Source organism: Cetorhinus maximus, chromosome 15, assembly GCF_964194155.1.
Source record: "Cetorhinus maximus chromosome 15, sCetMax3.hap1.1, whole genome shotgun sequence".
Taxonomy (NCBI): Eukaryota; Metazoa; Chordata; class Chondrichthyes; order Lamniformes; family Cetorhinidae; genus Cetorhinus; species Cetorhinus maximus.
In genome coordinates, this window is record NC_135893.1 from 26,559,428 (window position 1) to 26,576,145 (window position 16,718).

Consider the following 16,718-nt stretch of genomic DNA (forward strand, 5'->3'; position numbering starts at 1 on the left):
GAAAGGTGACCTTAAAAAGATTGTTAAGAATATAGAAAAGGCTGATCTAGCATAGTGCTTTAAATTAAACTGTAGGAGTAGCATTAAAAAGCATAGGTTGAAAATAGCAAGAGGTCATTTTTGGAATGAAATCAAAAAAAGCTTTGCACAAGAGTAATTATCGTGCAGAATCAACTTCCAGATAAAATAGTGGAAGCTAAAATCCTGGAATCTTTAAGAACTACTTGGATGTTGCAGAACCTCTCTGAATGTAAAATTAAAATGGGCTGAATGGCCTCTCTAATCTGCAATTTTCTTGTGGCTTAGTGAAGGGATGCCTCCTGGACCCTTCCAGTATACCCTTATTCACATTTACTTTTTTGATACTGTGAGGCTATTACCGCAATGCCGTGTAGTTTTCAGACACTGATGCCTCTTGATTATCATCCTATTGTGTAATTTTTTTTAACTTAAATAATATAACTGACACAATCATATGCATCCAGGTTAAATCAATAACAACTTGTAATGCCATCATTCCTCTAATATAGAAAAATGTCCTGAGGTGCTGCACAGAGGTACAAAGGCCAAAAGAGATGTGAAACCAAATAAAAGCTAAAATTTAAAAAGTCATTTTTTATGAAGGATCTTAATGGGTGAGAAAGGCAATGATATGCAGGGGTATTAACAGAGCATAGCACTTGGGTGACTGAAGACACAATGACTGATAGTGGAGTTATGGGAGGGTATGTGCAAAAGAGCCCAGCGTCAGAAGAATTGAGCTTGAAGAGAGCTGTAGCACTGGCAGAGTTTACAGCAATGGACAGGGCAGAACCGTAGAGGGTTTTAAAATCTGGGATAGATTTGAGGCATGGGGGATCAATATAGGCCAGTGAAGGTATGAGATCGTGCAAGCATGACTCTTCTGCAGGATAGGATATGGACACATGAATTTTGGATCAGCTTGAGTTTATTTAGGGTGGAGGATGGGAGGCCAGCCAGGAAACCATGGGTGTAATCGAGTCTAGAGGTGATAAAGATACGAATGAGACTTTCTGCAGCAGATGGGCTGAGGCAGGTTGGAGATGGATAATGTTACAAAGATAGAACAGAAACAGCAAATGCTGGAAACGCTCAGCAGGTTGGGCAGCATCTGTGGAGGGAGATGGAGTTAATGGTTCAGGCTGATGATCTCTCAATTCCGATGAAAAGTCATCAACCTGAAACGTTAACTCTGTTTCTCTCCACAGATGCTGCCTGACCTGCTGAGCATTTCCAGCATTTGCTGTTTTAATTTCAAATTTCCTACACCTGCAGCATGTTGCTTTTGTTTTAGAGTTACAAAGACGTATTGGGGTCCAGTAGATCAGTGAGGTGTAAGTGTTCTGATACAGCCTGAGACAGTAACTTGGAAGGGTATGGAGTTTGTCACAAGGGTCGAGTTTGTGGTGGGGGTTGAAGGTGATAGCTTTGGTCTTCTCAATATTTGGTTTGAGGAAATTGTGGCCGAACCATTCTGAGGGTAGGATTTTCTCTCTGGGGGTGAGAAACAGAGGTTGAGACTGTGTCCAGGTTCCAAACCCACCCCCATTGGGAAACAGTTACCCATTGTGATTCTCCCGGGGCACCACATTAATTGGCCTGGAGACGGGCTTACCATCTATTTAAGGATAGCAGACAAGCCCTTGAAGCTGAAGGGTGAGAGGCCTTCTAGCACCAAAGGAGGCAGCAAGCTGCCAAAGAGGGTAAGTCAGATAGAGAGCACTTCAAGATGGAGGTGCCCGCTCTCTCCAGCTTTTTATACTAAAAACAAAGTTCCTGTGTCCATGCCACCACTGTGCTGGTCAGGTGGAGCCCCGCTACAGGGCGGCATGTGGCTGCTCCTCCTCCTGCCTCTGCAGAATTGGCCCAAAGGCAGGGAGGGTGGAAACTGCCAGCTCAGCCAGCCGGGCTGTTTTTAGCAGCTGCCTGTTGGGGATCCAGGCTGCGGGGAGCTTAAGAATTCAGCCGTCTGAAAAGAAGTCTGACAGCTCAGAGGCAGCAAAACAGTCAAGAGAGGTGGTGAAGAGGGAGTGCAGGGTATGGTCAGCATGTGGAAACTTGTGAATGCCGTCACCAACAGGCAGTATTGGTGAAGAGGAGGAGAGGTGAAGGATAGACCCAGAGATAAACAGTGCAGGGCCAGGAAAGGAAGCCATTACTGAAGATGCCCTGGCTATTATTTGGTAGACAGTATCTGGTAGCATGTGAGTGGAACCAAGCAAGAGCAGTTTATCAAGCTGAATAAGGTGTTGGATGAGGATGCTACTTTGGTCGTGACAAAGGCTGTAGCAAGGATGAGAAGAAAGAAGGTACAGTGTCAGTCAGAGAAAATAATGGATAGGGTCATTCCATACTGTTAGAGAGATGGAAACCTGACCGAAAGGATTTAAAAACAAGAAATAATGAGAGAGATGGGCACAGATGATAACACATTGAAGGACTTTGAAGATGAAAGGGAGGTTAGCAATGGGATTGTAGTTTTCAGTGATATATACAAGTATAGTATCTTGGGTTTGTACGCATTCCTGTCAAATCGTTCCTTTATAATAATCTGGGCTGGTAGTGGCAGAGGGGCACTGTCACTGGACAAGTATTCCAGAGACCCAGGGGAATGCTCCGGGGACTCAGGTTCAAATCCTACCATGGCATCATAGAAAGTGTAATAATGACCATAAAAACATTGTCGATTGTTGTAAAAACCCATCTCATTCACTAATGCACTTTAGGGGAGGAAATCTGCCGTCGTACATGTGACTCCAGATCCACAGCAATGTGGTTGACTCTTAAATGGCCTAGCAAGCAACTCCACTGTATCAAACCACAAAAATGTCCACAGTGGTTCAAGAGGCAGTTCACCACCAGCTTCTCAAGGGCAATTAGGAATGGGCAATAAATGATGCCTACATCCCATGAATGAATTTTTTTTAAAATTCTACATCCACAATTTATAATGTAAATTTGTCACTGCAATGAAGGCACGAGTTTACGTAGGGAGTTTTCATAATAAATTACAGACATGGGAATTTACAATGGAAAAATATAGCTTGATGCACAACTTTGAATATATTTTACTTTAATATAAATGTTAATCAGTTAAAGCATTATTTGCTTTAATCTCAATTTAAAGTGGGAGTGGGTCACTTCTTCGTGAACTGAAGGAGCCTTGGAGGGTCAGTCCTGTCACATAAAATTGCACACAAGGAACAAGATGGGATTTCAGTAACCCACTGATATTTTCCAGTTAGCTGGACTTAGCCAGAACAGCGACATAAGCAGCTGTGGCACAGTAGGGTGGACAGTGTAATGCACGTGATAGAACATTGTCTGCCTATTTTACATCTCTCTGGGTTATTATTTCAGATGGAATTTACCCCAGTGCCTCTGGAGTAGGGAGGTAAAGAATTGCCATCATTCCTTCTCCTGATCAGTGCACGGTGAACCTGCTTCGAAGGGCCTGTGTGCGAACATGACCAGGAAACAGGATCGGGCTTGCTTCTGATCCCCTCCCCACCCCCGCCATGACACATGCAGGCTCAACTGTCTCAACTCACAAGGAGCAAGGCCTCTTGTGCAAGGTAGTAGAGGGTTCCTGCCATCCTCTGGCCACAGCTTTAGAAAGAAAGATAATTGAGAGAGGTGTGACAATAACAATCTTAATAAAAGAGTATCATTTTACTGAGAAATCAGATAGAGGTCCTAGGCCCCAAATGGAGGAATATGCCAATATTAAAGAGCATTGGGGAGAAGCTGAGATACATCATCAGGAAGCAGTGATTACATGATTAGGGTTGCCAACTGTATTTAAATGTATCCCTGGAGGTTTCATCACATGACTTTCCCCCACACTCCAGCTATTTATTGGCCAACACATCCATCCTTGTGATGTACTGCCTTCCTACACCAACTGAGAAGCAAAAAGACTCATTACCCAATTAGATGATGCTTGACTGTCAGCCAAACAGACTTTTCTCCCCCTGCCACCCCATTTTCAATATTTTTATATCTAGCAAAGAGAAATATTCAAAGAAAATTTTTTTTAATGATATTTTTCAATGTCCCAATGAATTTTCACCAGCATTGCACACAGTAGTGTCCTGGAGATTAATCTTCAATTCCTGGAGATTCCAGGCCAATCCTGGAGGGTTGGCAACCCTATACATGATGCCAAGCATTTACATCTCTCTATTCTTTCATGGGATGCAGGCACCTAACTGCCCTTGAACTCAGTCACTTGCTTGGCCATTTCAGAGGGCAATCAAGAGTCAACCACATTGCTATGGTTCTGGAGTCACATGTAGGCCAGACCAGGTAAGGATGGCAGATATCCTTTCTTCAAGGATATTAATGAACCAGATGGGTTTTTACAACAATCAATGGTCACCATTACTGAGACTAGCTTTATATTCCAGATTTATTGATTTGAATTTAAACTCTGTCTGCCACCATAGTGGGATTTGAGTCCGTGACCCTAGAGCATTGGCCTGGATCTCTGATCCACTGATATCACCACTACGCCACTGCCTCTTCTGTCTGGAAAGATTGTGGGTGAAAGGGAGAAATGAAGGAGATTTGGAATTCCACCCTTTTGGAAAAGGGATGCGTTATAATAGGAGATGGTATAATCATATAGATAAAAACAAAAAACTACTGCGGATGCTGGAAATCCAAAACAAAAACAGAATTACCTGGAAAAACTCAGCAGGTCTGGCAGCATCGCCAGAGAAGAAAAGAGTCGACATTTCGAGTCCACATGACCCTTCAACAGAACTGAGTTGTGTTTGAGTTCTGTTGAAGGGTCATGTGGACTCGAAACGTCGACTCTTTTCTTCTCCGCCGATGCTGCCAGACCTGCTGAGTTTTTCCAGGTAATTCTGTTTTTGTGATGGTATAATCATCTTGGATTTCAACCCTGTAAGGATGCAGAAAGGAGGAAGAGCAGATCGGATGGAATATCTGGAGTGTGGGTGTTTCACAACATCAAGTTACAACACCATAATATCCTGAAACCAGAAATCAATCAAGAAGCTTGTTTGTATTAAACTAAATTAAAATAATACAATGCAATCATACCAGACAAGTGCACTACAGCAGAATGACAGTTAATTAATGAGGCCATGGTCTAATTAGTACTGACTCAAAAACACTTCTAATTACTGGCACCAAGGAAGAAAATTCCAACCGTTGTTTGTTGAATTTTTATTTTTAAAAATGATTGTGCACCAAATTACATGAAAAGTATTAGCAATATCACAGAACATAATGGTGATTGATGTGAACTGTTTTCTATTTATGAATTATCATCTTCACCTGAACGAGAAATTTGGATGGGAGTCAGATTATTATTTAAGCCTTAACTCTTCCTGCAACCTGTGGAAAAAATAATTAAGTATTAGGAGATCCCAGAGGTGCACCAACAGGCAGACGTTAGACAGGCAGTTAGTAGTTTCTTGTACTGGGTAAATTATGTGTGTCCTTACCTTCAGTGTTATATATATAAATATATTTCAATTTTAATTCTGTTTAATGTGTAATGACACAAAGTGAATATTTGTTGTGTTGTTCCTACTAATATTTATTTAGAGGCAATTTTTCCTAACCTTTCCCCCCCAAGAAAATATTAATTCCTTAGGTACAAAAGCGGGAAAATGGAGCTGAAGCCCAGTGAGATGGGCCTCCATCCTACTTACATTGCCCATGTATTTCTGGAGCTCCCAGGGGTATGCAGCCAGGCCTGCCAAGGGGCTGGTCTCTTCCTGGGAAGTCCTTGGGCCATGTTAATAACCCAGGCCAGGAAACAGCAGAGATCCTGGACCTAGATAGATGCATCACACTTTGGGCATGCCGCTCTAATCAAACGCCTAGGTGGGAGTGGGTGTGAAGAGGGTCATGAAAATTAGCCCTTTTTTTCCCCCACTCTTCCTTTCTTGTTGGGTCTGGCTCTAGGGATAACAGCATGCCTCCAGTGCTCCACTCAATATGTAGAAAGCTGGGCACGGAGGACCCATGAATTCAACCATTTGATGCCCTCCAGCTTTACCCGGTACAGTCATTGTCCACTGGCTGTACCACAGCTGCAGTCACTAGGGAACAATTAGGGGGTGGTGCACACAATGTAAAATGTCACTTGGGTGGAGGGGAAGTGGGTTCTCCTGTTTACCTAGAAGCAAGATTGCAGATGACAGATGAATCAGCCCTAAAGCTTTGGTACCTGGCTGATAGTTTCCCTATCTAATCAGATCAAGCCCTGTCTAGGCACTTATTGCCATCTGGTGACCTTTCTGACAGGTCGGGCATAGCTATATATGACTAACCAAGCCAGTGTTTTACATGGCAATGGGCCCTTCGTACAACTGCAATAGATTTCATTTTTTTGTCCAAAGCTGTTTCATCTTAAGAAGGTCAAAAAAAGGGAACCAGCAAACATACAGGAGGAGAGGATGTTGATAATCACCTGGCAAAGCCAACTCATTTTCCTGGACTCATTTTCTTGAACTTGTTCTTCCCAATATGCACATCGTAAGCCTTTATCCCTTTTTCTAATCTCATAGCCCGGGAATCTCGCCAAGTTCCACTCTTCTTATGGAATCCTCCCAGCACAATGTGGAGCATGGCCTTATCCTGCTCACCAGGGTCTGGGGCTGCCAACCACAGGACAATTCTAGCTGAGGCAGTGCCTCTCAAATCTTACCTAGAGAGCCACCTCTGCTGCTCCCAGGCCAAGAGCAGCTAAGCACAGATCGAGAATCAATGGTGTGTAGTTTGTATCATTCAATATCAGCTGAGCCAATAGAGAGCACTTTCATTGAAACAAGAGAGAAGGGCTGGTCCTCATTTATGAGTATACCGATGGGCAAGAGTGCTGTTAGCACTGATTCTATTAGTGTCTGCATTGGGTGTGGACAAAGGGAAGGAGCCTCCATGAAGTCGGCTTATCAGTCTAACATGTTTACAGTTCTTCAACTTAGATTACCAAATTAGCATTCACTGTAGAGCAGTGAATCTTGCCCATTGGGAACTGAGCTAAAGCTGTCCAAAGCTATTCAAATTTAGAAAAATGCCATCCCTTCATTTTTATAAAACGGAATTATATAAAGGATACAATTCCTGCAGGCACTGAACCACATCACTTTATGGTGCGGCTTGTTTGTGAGAGTGATCCTCAATTACTTTGGTTGGGTTAAGGGCCTTTGATAAAAAGTTAACGAGTAGCACTTGCCTAGAGTATAAATGTGAAACTCTTGGCATTCGTATTTTATTCTCTGCAGTAGGCACAGGAGCATGCGTGTGATCGTAGCTGTAATTTTCAATGCACTGAAGGATAAATTCAGAACATGGCTCTAACCCAGATTGAAGAGTTTCAAACTGTGGGAGTGCAGCCTTACTGAAGTAGACAACAAAGGAACATGTACATTAATAACTGCAATGGGCATCATGGTGTAGTGGTTATGTTACTGCACTAATAATCCCGAGAACACGGGGTACAAATAATTATTTTTTTATGTGGAAATAAAAAAGCTGTTATGGCCATGACGGTTTAAAAGCCCAACAAGTTCAATAATGTCCTTTAGGGAAGGAAACCTGCCGTCCTTACTCAAGTTTCATGCCAATATGGTTGGCTCTGAACTGGCAAGCAAGCCACTGGGTTACATTAAAACAGCATGGAGGGCACCACACAGACTGCAGTCGCTCAAGGTGAAAGCCCACCATCACCTTCTCGGGACCACTAGGAATGGTTTATACATATCAGTCTTGCCAGAGAAAGAATTATATATAAAACTTCCTGTAATGCAGTGCAACATGGGGTAGTTACATATTTGTAACTCTTTACTCAATTCTATTCACTACATGAATCTTAAGATCGATGTGAAGATTTTTTTTTTAAATTGTCACTGATGTTCAGGGAGAGATCCAATTCCTCAGAGCAATGCTTTGCCATTTTTACATTTGATAGTGCCTAGAATAGGAGCATCATTGGTAAGGCCAGCATTTATTCCTCAGTCCAAACTGAGTAGTTTGCAAGGCTATTTCAGACAGTAGCTCAGAGTCAACCACCATGCTGTGGGTCTGGAGTCATATATAGGCTAGACCAGGTCAGGGTGGCAGATTCCCTTTCCTGAAGGGCATTAGTGAACTACATGGGTTTTTACAACAATCTGGTAATTTCATAATCACCATTACCACACCACAGTGGGATTTGAACTCTTGGCTCCAGAGCATTATTCCAGGCCTCATCCATATTAGTCGAGTAACATTACCACTATGCCACCATTCCTTCTAAGGCCTCAGCAATAGGTTTAGTTTTCCATGCTTCTTATGGCCTCTCGGAGAACCAAGGGAAAGTTGAGTGCTGGACTATGGCAGTGGGAGTAATGTACTATATCTGTCAGGAGCAGCAGACAATTGTTATAAAAACAGCTACATAGAGAAGACTTGACTCCCCTGTAATGGGCTGCATTTGAACCCAGCCTCCAAAGATGACAGACTGTGCTTTCTATCAGCACGCACCACTCGATCTTCCCTCAATGACAGGTGATTTTCATCTTCTCCATCTGACTTGGATTTAAGCTCAAAGCTCAGCATTGACCAGGCAGCATTTAAAGCTCACTGTGCAGCTCAGTCTATCAAAGGCAGATTTTATCTGCTCAGTCGAGTTTGGATTTCAATGCAGCTGTCAGAAACGAAAGGGCCGTGCGATAATATCCTGCACCAGTCCATGCCCGCTGCAAAGAGGAGATTGGTCTGGGCACCATTTCAAAACCAAGCACCTTGAGTAGAAAGATAATGCTCTACTTCTAATACAGAGTGCCTCTCAATCCTGATCAGAAATAGCCTTATTGTCCTATCCATCTGATTCTGAACTCCAGTCCCAGGGATGAAAGATGATGTCTCAGCACAGTGTTATTATACAGCAACAGGGGATCTTCATCCACTTTTGACTTGATGGGACAAAAACCACGGGTGAAAGAGCTGCAGAGTGCCACTTCACCAACCCCTTCCCCACTACCGATCAGAGCTGTGGTGGTGTGAGATGGGTTTAAAGATAGTTTCCGGAGATTAAAAGACACTGTTGTGACACGCAGCCAAACCACCTACACTATCCCTTTATGAGAAAGAATCTGCATGTAAATGAGTTTCTATCAAGTACTATTGTTGAATATTAACAAGTAAAATTTGTCTAATATTTGGAATCAAAAGAACATACTTTTCCTTAAAACAAGTCATTTAGCAAAACAGAGTGAAATTTATGCAGTGAATTGTTATGTCTCTCATCCATTCGCATCAACTCAATTACTTTGAAGTGTGAATATTGTTCTGCGAGTGATTGTGGCAGCTAACTTATACGCAGCGAGATCCAACACAAACTGCAATGAGCTGAACAATCAGTTAACCTGTTTTTTGCTCAGTTGGTTAAGGGAATAATGTCAGCCAGGGCTTTGGGAGAACCCTCTGCCCTTCCTTAAATGGTGCTGTGGGACCCATAACAGAGGAAACCTCAATTTAGCTCTTCATCAGAAGAATAGCACCTCTGACAATGAAGTATTCTCGCAATGCAACACTGGTGTCAACCTAGATTGTATTTTCAATTCCTGAAGTGAGGCTTTCAATGATAGCATGATTTTCCTTTGAATAACAGACAATGCCTTTCACAAGTTAGGGGCTTCCTGAGGTTTTGTCAACATTTCGAAGTGCACCACACAGAAGAGTGTAAACATCACTGGAATAGAAGGAACTTTACTTTGGAACTAACCCATATTGACACAAGGGCACCAAATTTACTCTGACAAACTCCTACTTTCATGCCCACAGGTACCTGGTGGAATGGCTAAGTTAAAAGGTCTGAAACCGGATACACAGGATTGTCATTAAAACTGGAATTTCTTACCGGGCTGTGCAAGGGGCTGAGCCTCACCCCTCCCTGGCTACTTATCTGTGTCTTTTGATGCGATGGTGAAAAATCGTACAATTGAGCGGTGTCATGTCATGGGTGTGGCTAGGGGGTGCTGAGGGCAGACGACAGAACTTCCAGCAGCTAACAGGACCGGCAGTTGCCCAAAACGTGCCTGGTGGTGTGGGTGCCCATGTGTCATCTCGTTAACCCGCAAAACCTGGCACAGTAAACCCTGCAGAGCGGCAGTGGGTATAATTGCGGCGTAACTGCCAGGATCGCATCCTGTGTATTCAAGAGGCCTTAATGCCTGAAGTATTTCATTCCCAAGAATAAAAAGACACCTTACCATGGTGTGCAAGGCCCCAAAAAAACTGTTGAAGAGACACGGTCTTCAACATAAAAATCTTTAGCAAACCTTTTCTCTGTGAAAGCATTTGTTTTTACAGAATGCCTTTCACAGCAATTTTCAGCCAATGAAGTATTCTTTATTTATGAAGTCACTGTTATAGGAAATGCAGCAGCCAATTTGCAGACAGCAAGCTCCCACTTTATTTCAGGGATGTTAGTTGAGGGGACAAATACTGACCAGAACAGCAGGGAGAGCTCCCTGCTCTTCTGTTATCACATCTGAAAGACAGCACCTCTGACAGTGCAGCACCCCCTCAATGAAGTGTCAGCCTGTCTTTTGTACTCAGGTTGTTGGGGTGGGGCTTGAACCCACAGTCTCCAGGTTCAGAGGGCAAAGTGCTACCAGCTGAGCCACAGGTGACACTGCTCAACTACATGATTGTTCACTATCACATCAAAGAACGCAGATATGTAACGCCACCGCAAAGGCCCAAGGCTCTTCTTTCTCTGCAGACAAAAATTGCTGAACACCTTTGAAATATGTCACCGCTTTAAATTTGATCGTCCAGAGCTCCCGAGGTTAGTGAGTTTACAGCCTGGTCTAACACTGAGCCATACAGAGACCAGAAAAATCCCCCAGTTTGATCATCCGGTCTTTGCTGAGTTAATGTATCCCAGCTCAGGAAGCAGCGGCCACACATTCCTGGATCAAGGGATGGAAAACAAAACAAAACAAACAGCCAACATTCCCGCCTCATTTGGTCTCCAGTGACAGCTGCTGGAAGGTACATGTGAGTTTGGGCTGAGAACAGGATTGGGGTTACAAGGTTGAGATGTCAAATTACTTGTCACCACTCCCTACCTGGACTCGCACAAGACAAAATGGCCACTTGGGGTAGAGTGCCGGAGACAGCAACAGCCTGGTTCCCATTAACAAGTGAGTGGTATCAGGAGTGAACGGGAGAAAAGAGTGCAGCGGAAGAATTTAAATACGTTCTATTTCAATCCCCGATTTCAACTTAAAAGACGTTTTGCCAAGAACAAAATTCACAGCTTTGTCCATTTGTTGCGATGAGGCATGAATATTACTTGGGTTTTGTTCCTAGTCTCTCTGTTCTGACTGGCATTCTGCACTGACAAATCTTAGCCTTTCACTGAGACTTTTTGAAGAAAATCCTCCAACTCCTGAAAGCAGAGAGGAAAACCAGGCACCACCTCAGCAGCTGCAATCCTCCACCTTCCAAACTTCCTTCACCTAGGTCAAGAGTCAGAGGGGGTGGGGGCAGACTCCTGCCAAGCCCATAGATGGAACCTGGCAGTGCTGCTCCTGGCTACTGGGACTAGAAAGATTCCACTATGGTGCCATTCGCTGGGAAGTGACAGATAATTTAAACTGTTCCTGGGCAAGATTTCCCTCCCTCTTTTTATTGTAAATTTGAATCCTTTTCCTTTTCACGTCCCTGGCCTGACACTTTCTGTGGCTGAGGTGGCAGGCACACAGTTTGCTACCAATACCTTGTGTGATTGGATGTAAAGAAATGTTGGCTTTGACTATACTCCCTTTAATAACAGGGGTAGGGGAGGGCGTGGCACTGGTGGCTGAACAGCACATTTCATAGCACCATGGATAAGCATGTTAACTCTGCATCCTTCAATCCTACCCGTTTCCTAAATAGCTCCCAATCTGTTTAATTCATCCAGTGTCTATGTTCTGCAGCAATCTGTATTGAAGATGCCCTCTTCCCCAGAGGAAGGAGAAAGGGAGGGCTGTCCTTCCATATCCCTAGGAGATTGCCAGCAATGAAGCGATGCCCACTTGCCCATTTCCAAAACCAAATATCCTCGATCACACAGCAATCCTACATGAAATTTAAGGCACAACTATCCTGCTCAAAACTGCGGAGTCCCATTACCCATGGGTATGTGTGGTTTCAAAATTCATAATTATGCTTTTCATTCTTGTGTCTGAGACCAACCAGGTCTTTTTAAAAAAAAATATAGAACAACAAAGTTGTCAATCATCCTGAATTCAGTCCTGTGACATTAGTTCTGTCATTAGAAAGTAATCAGGTTGCTGGGAGTTAGACAGGCTAGGATTTAACCCATGTCCGATGCACAGAAGGAAAATAATCCAACAAAAACCAAGTTCCTTAAAGGAGAAGCAATTTAAGGCAGAGTACAGTTAGTTTAAAGTATTCCTTTGAATCTAGCTAAATACCTATGCAAAAGATATAAAAATGTTATTTTTAAGCTGTTGAGTTTGCTGGTTGAACAGTTGTCAGCCATTTCCCATTTCTTTCCCTCAAGTGGCTTCACTAAAGAGGAAGAGTCATCTACCTCACAGAATGATTACAGTTATTTCCATAGGGAATGTAACTGAACCTCAGTCTAGGAAACAATCAGGGAACATCCAATTCAGCAGAGCCAACGAGCCATTCAAAGTACTTTAGCAATGATGTTCTTTGGCTGTAAGAAGTCATAAGTGAAGTTTGGGTAGTTTCTACTGGGCACAAATTCATTTGCAGAAAAATGGTCTCTTTAAGTTGGCCGTAAGCTGTCAGCCTCAGAACAGAGAAGCCTGGTGTAGGGGATGGCAATGTGCCTCTGGGCCAGTAGAGGGTGCTCTTCTGAGCTGGGAGCGAAGGAGCCTCGAAGAAGCAGAGTTAGAGGGTTTGTATCTAACTTATGATAAATCAGTTTGAAAATAAAGACCTGCATTTCATGAGTTCAAGGTGTCCCAAATTGCTTCACAGCCAATTAAGTACTTTTGAAGCGTGGCCACTGTTCTACGGTGGGATGAGATGGTAGCCAATCTGCACAGCACGCTCCCTCAAACAACAATGAGGTAAATGACCAGATAATCTGTCTATTTAGTCATGTTTGAGAAACTCGACAGGAAACCAGGGGGACCTCCCCTGATGTTATTCAAAATATTGCTGTGGAAAGTTTTATGCCAGCCTGAGGAGGCAGATGGGGTGTCAGTTTAACATCTCAGCAAAAGACATCACCTCCAACAATCAGCGCTTCCTACAGTGTAGCACTGGAGTGTCAGCCTGGATTACGGGCCCACATCTCTGGAGTGGGACTTGAACCCATAAACTTCAGACTCGGACCTGAGGAGTGCTGCCCACTGAGCCACAGATGACAGCATAACTATAGTACACATACCAACACTGTGGCAACCATAGTGACTGGAGCTTGCACTCACTAAAGCACAGAGCGGTAGGAAGCAGCTCAGACCCCAGGCAGAAAATTCCCTATCTCCACCCGGCTTGTCAGTGCCTGGGGTGAGATGCTTAATACTGGTGCTTCTCCTCAGTGTAAGAAGGTTTAAGATGCAACATCGATTTAATCCCATGGTTGTCTTCTGCACTTCCTCGAGACCCTGGGTGATCGTCTCCAATAAATGTTAATAAAATCAGTAAAATGGCCGGGCTTAAGGAAGGCTCATTTCCTCAAGTGAACCGGTACCAGAGGCACAACAACAACAACAACAACAACATAAAGGGGGGTGGGGGTGGGGGCATCGGATTGGAGTGAGGGGGAAGGGACACACTCATGACAAAAGAAGTGGAGGCACACATTCATCCCACTGCCTCCAGTGGTGACCTCCATGTTGAAGAGTTGACTGAATGGTCAGTTCCACAGAGAAGTGGCTATGTGGAAGGAGTGGAGATGGAGGACTGGGAGCCCATGCCTCCCCCGAGTCAAATCTCATTCTCTAGGCAGCTGCAGCGTTTAGGAAGAGACTGAGCCAGAAAAAAAGAAGTTCCAAGACAAATATAAAAGAATATAACGAGAGTGTAAACAGGGGAGCAGGAGGATGAAAGGGGGGAAGGGTGTTCAGCTTCACTGCCACCCTCCAGGGCTTCTTGGAGTGAGAAATTCCCGACTAGCCAAATGTCCCAGGATGAAATGATTCAAATTCGAACAAAACCTGCTCTCAATTTCCTTGCGTTTTACCGTGACCCACGGCTTCTTAAAACCACGTTGGTTCATTTCCATCTTAATCCCTTTAAGATGAGACTGTACTTCCATTAAAAAAAATCTGAGGGCTAAAAATACATTAAAGGGAGACGCTCCTATAATAAAATAATTTATAGTTAGAACATGTCAGACTCTCATTAAAACAATTGGAACCCACCATGCACGGATAATATAAATTACATGGAACCTAAATAGCGTGTAAATGTGGCTTGGACCGAACAGCAAATTGATGGGAGTTGGTTAAACACAAATTGGGAATATGCATCAATAAATATCTTGATAATAAATGCATGCATTCTTTTAACATTTTTTTTTGCTGATGACTTCCCCCACCCCTTCCCTCCTTCAACCACCCTCACCCCGCTCCCTAAAAGTCTAACAATTTTTTATCTCTGTTCAACTCACCGAGAGTAATGTCCACCAGATGCAGGAGGAAGGAGAGCTGGAAAAGACTCTTCCTGTTCATTTTCGGTCAGTTTTAAACTTGGAGCTCAGAAGGTGCTGGGTAACATGGTCCATCCAGCACATAGCACCGGCATATCCTCATCCTAAAGCAAACAGACGCCAGCACACGAACCAAAAAGAAAAGAACCAAAATAATCACATTGCCTCAAAATTCAAGCCTTCTTTGACAAGTTGATGGAGTTTGAGAGATATTTTTGGAAGCAAAAAATGTAATTATTTTGTTCAGTTGTGTGTATATTTAGCTGGGATCTCCGAGATGAGAATTCTGTTCCATTCCCTCAGCTCAACACCGGGATTTACTGACTGAGAGATATTGTTAAAACCTCTCCCACTCAAGCCCTTCCCCTCTCTGTGTCGATTTTTAACATAGTGGATGTGTTTAAATCCTGACTAGAGCCACCTCCCCCCTACGGTCCAGAAAACGGTTCACTCTTTCTGGTTTTTAAGCCGATTTAACAATCCTGGGGATTTCTCTCTCTCTCTCTGTCTCTCTGTAACACACACATACACACCGTCTCCTCCTAGGGAAATTAACTCTTACTCCGCCACTTGTGGCAAAATAAATGTTACTTCGTCGCCCCCGTTCTCACCACTTAACCCTCTGAGAACTTTCAACATATGCTTTGAATATCATCGCACATACTAAATACATGCAATTTGTCTAATAGTTCACGGAAAGACCCATTTACCCAAATGTGCTCCTGGTTTAAAGTGAGGTTAGAATTTTAAAAAGGCATGGAAACTCATTTTAGATTGTGAAATTTCAGAAACAAAAGTGATTAAATAATGTGCGTCCATTTTCCTTTCCTGAAGGCAAAATGCCCCTTCCCCCCCCCCAAATAACTTCCCAAGTGTTTATTCTTGTTGGCGTGTTGTTAGCTATTTGACTGTAGGTGGCATCGTAGCTGAGCCCAATCTTTCTGTAGCAGGTCCAGTGTGTGGGGAGGGGGTTTGCTGGCTGAATGCCCCCTCCCCAGCCCTGGCCTGATTACGTTCCACACTGGCAGCGCAGCTACTGAGAGAGCCAATTGACTGACTTAACATCGAGAGGTAACTATTCCCATTCTTAGGGTATAGACAGAGAATACTTCTCCATTGCAGATCGCGGTGGTGCTGGGTCCTGGTGTACATCATGCCCAGAGATCCATTTCTACTAGTCACCACTCCCCGCCCAGCCTAAACTAATCCCAATGAATTTACTTTTCAATTGCCACCTGTTATGTGAGACTGTGCTGCTATCAGCTCCAGAGTGACAGTCAGAGATCATCACTTTACATTTGCCTTTACTAGAACTAAGGACAATAATGAATATGAATGGGAGCCTGCATTAGAAGTGAAGCCACTGCCAGACTTCACACCTTGCCCAAATAATCATGGGTGTGGCAATTCTCCACATGCGCACGATGCTTCTAACTCCATCAACAGATTCGTGACTTGCTTGGATTAGAACGGGTTACAATATTGGGGAGTTAGAAAGGATAATAGAGATCATTTTCCCTTATTTCTATTTCATATGACGACGAATGAAGGTGAGGGAGTGAAATCACAATGACTGTTTCTCGTCACAGAGCTTCTTGATCTTCAATGTGCAAATCCTTCCCTAATAACCGGGAATTAATGTTGGGGGTGGAGATTTTCCTTGAAATTATAACTGGTCGATTTTTAAAAAAAAAATCATTGGAAAGAAAACAGAGCAAATATTTATGTTGGGAGAATGTAGGCTTCTATAAAAAAGATGATGTGCCTCATTTGTTAAGAGCACTGTCCAGCATAGCAAGAATTAGCTGACCTGAGCTAATGAAGCAATTGTCTCAGTGCCAACTGACCTCTGCATCCCTGCACCTCAGGGGAACACAGAGAGAGAAAAATAAAAGGGAGCCAGAATTTCTGATTGCTGTTTAGGGTTTCCAACTGGAAAATGCAGATGAGAACAGGATCAAGCTCAGCACAATGCCTCCACAGTTAAATAGCCTGTCAGCACTTACTGTCTAGATCATGCATAACTTAT

General features: G+C 43.4%; 1 protein-coding gene across 1 annotated transcript in view; it reads right to left on the reverse strand.

The window, feature by feature from the left end:
- Positions 1-15,084, reverse strand: part of LOC144691194 (immunoglobulin superfamily member 21-like) — a 286,249-nt gene extending 271,165 nt beyond the window's left edge. The window contains exon 1 of the mRNA XM_078559256.1: positions 14,651-15,084. Within this exon, the coding sequence (XP_078415382.1) occupies positions 14,651-14,711 (61 nt within the window). The 5' untranslated portion in view covers positions 14,712-15,084. The remainder of the gene's footprint in view (positions 1-14,650) is intronic.
- Positions 15,085-16,718: the final 1,634 nt, after the last annotated feature.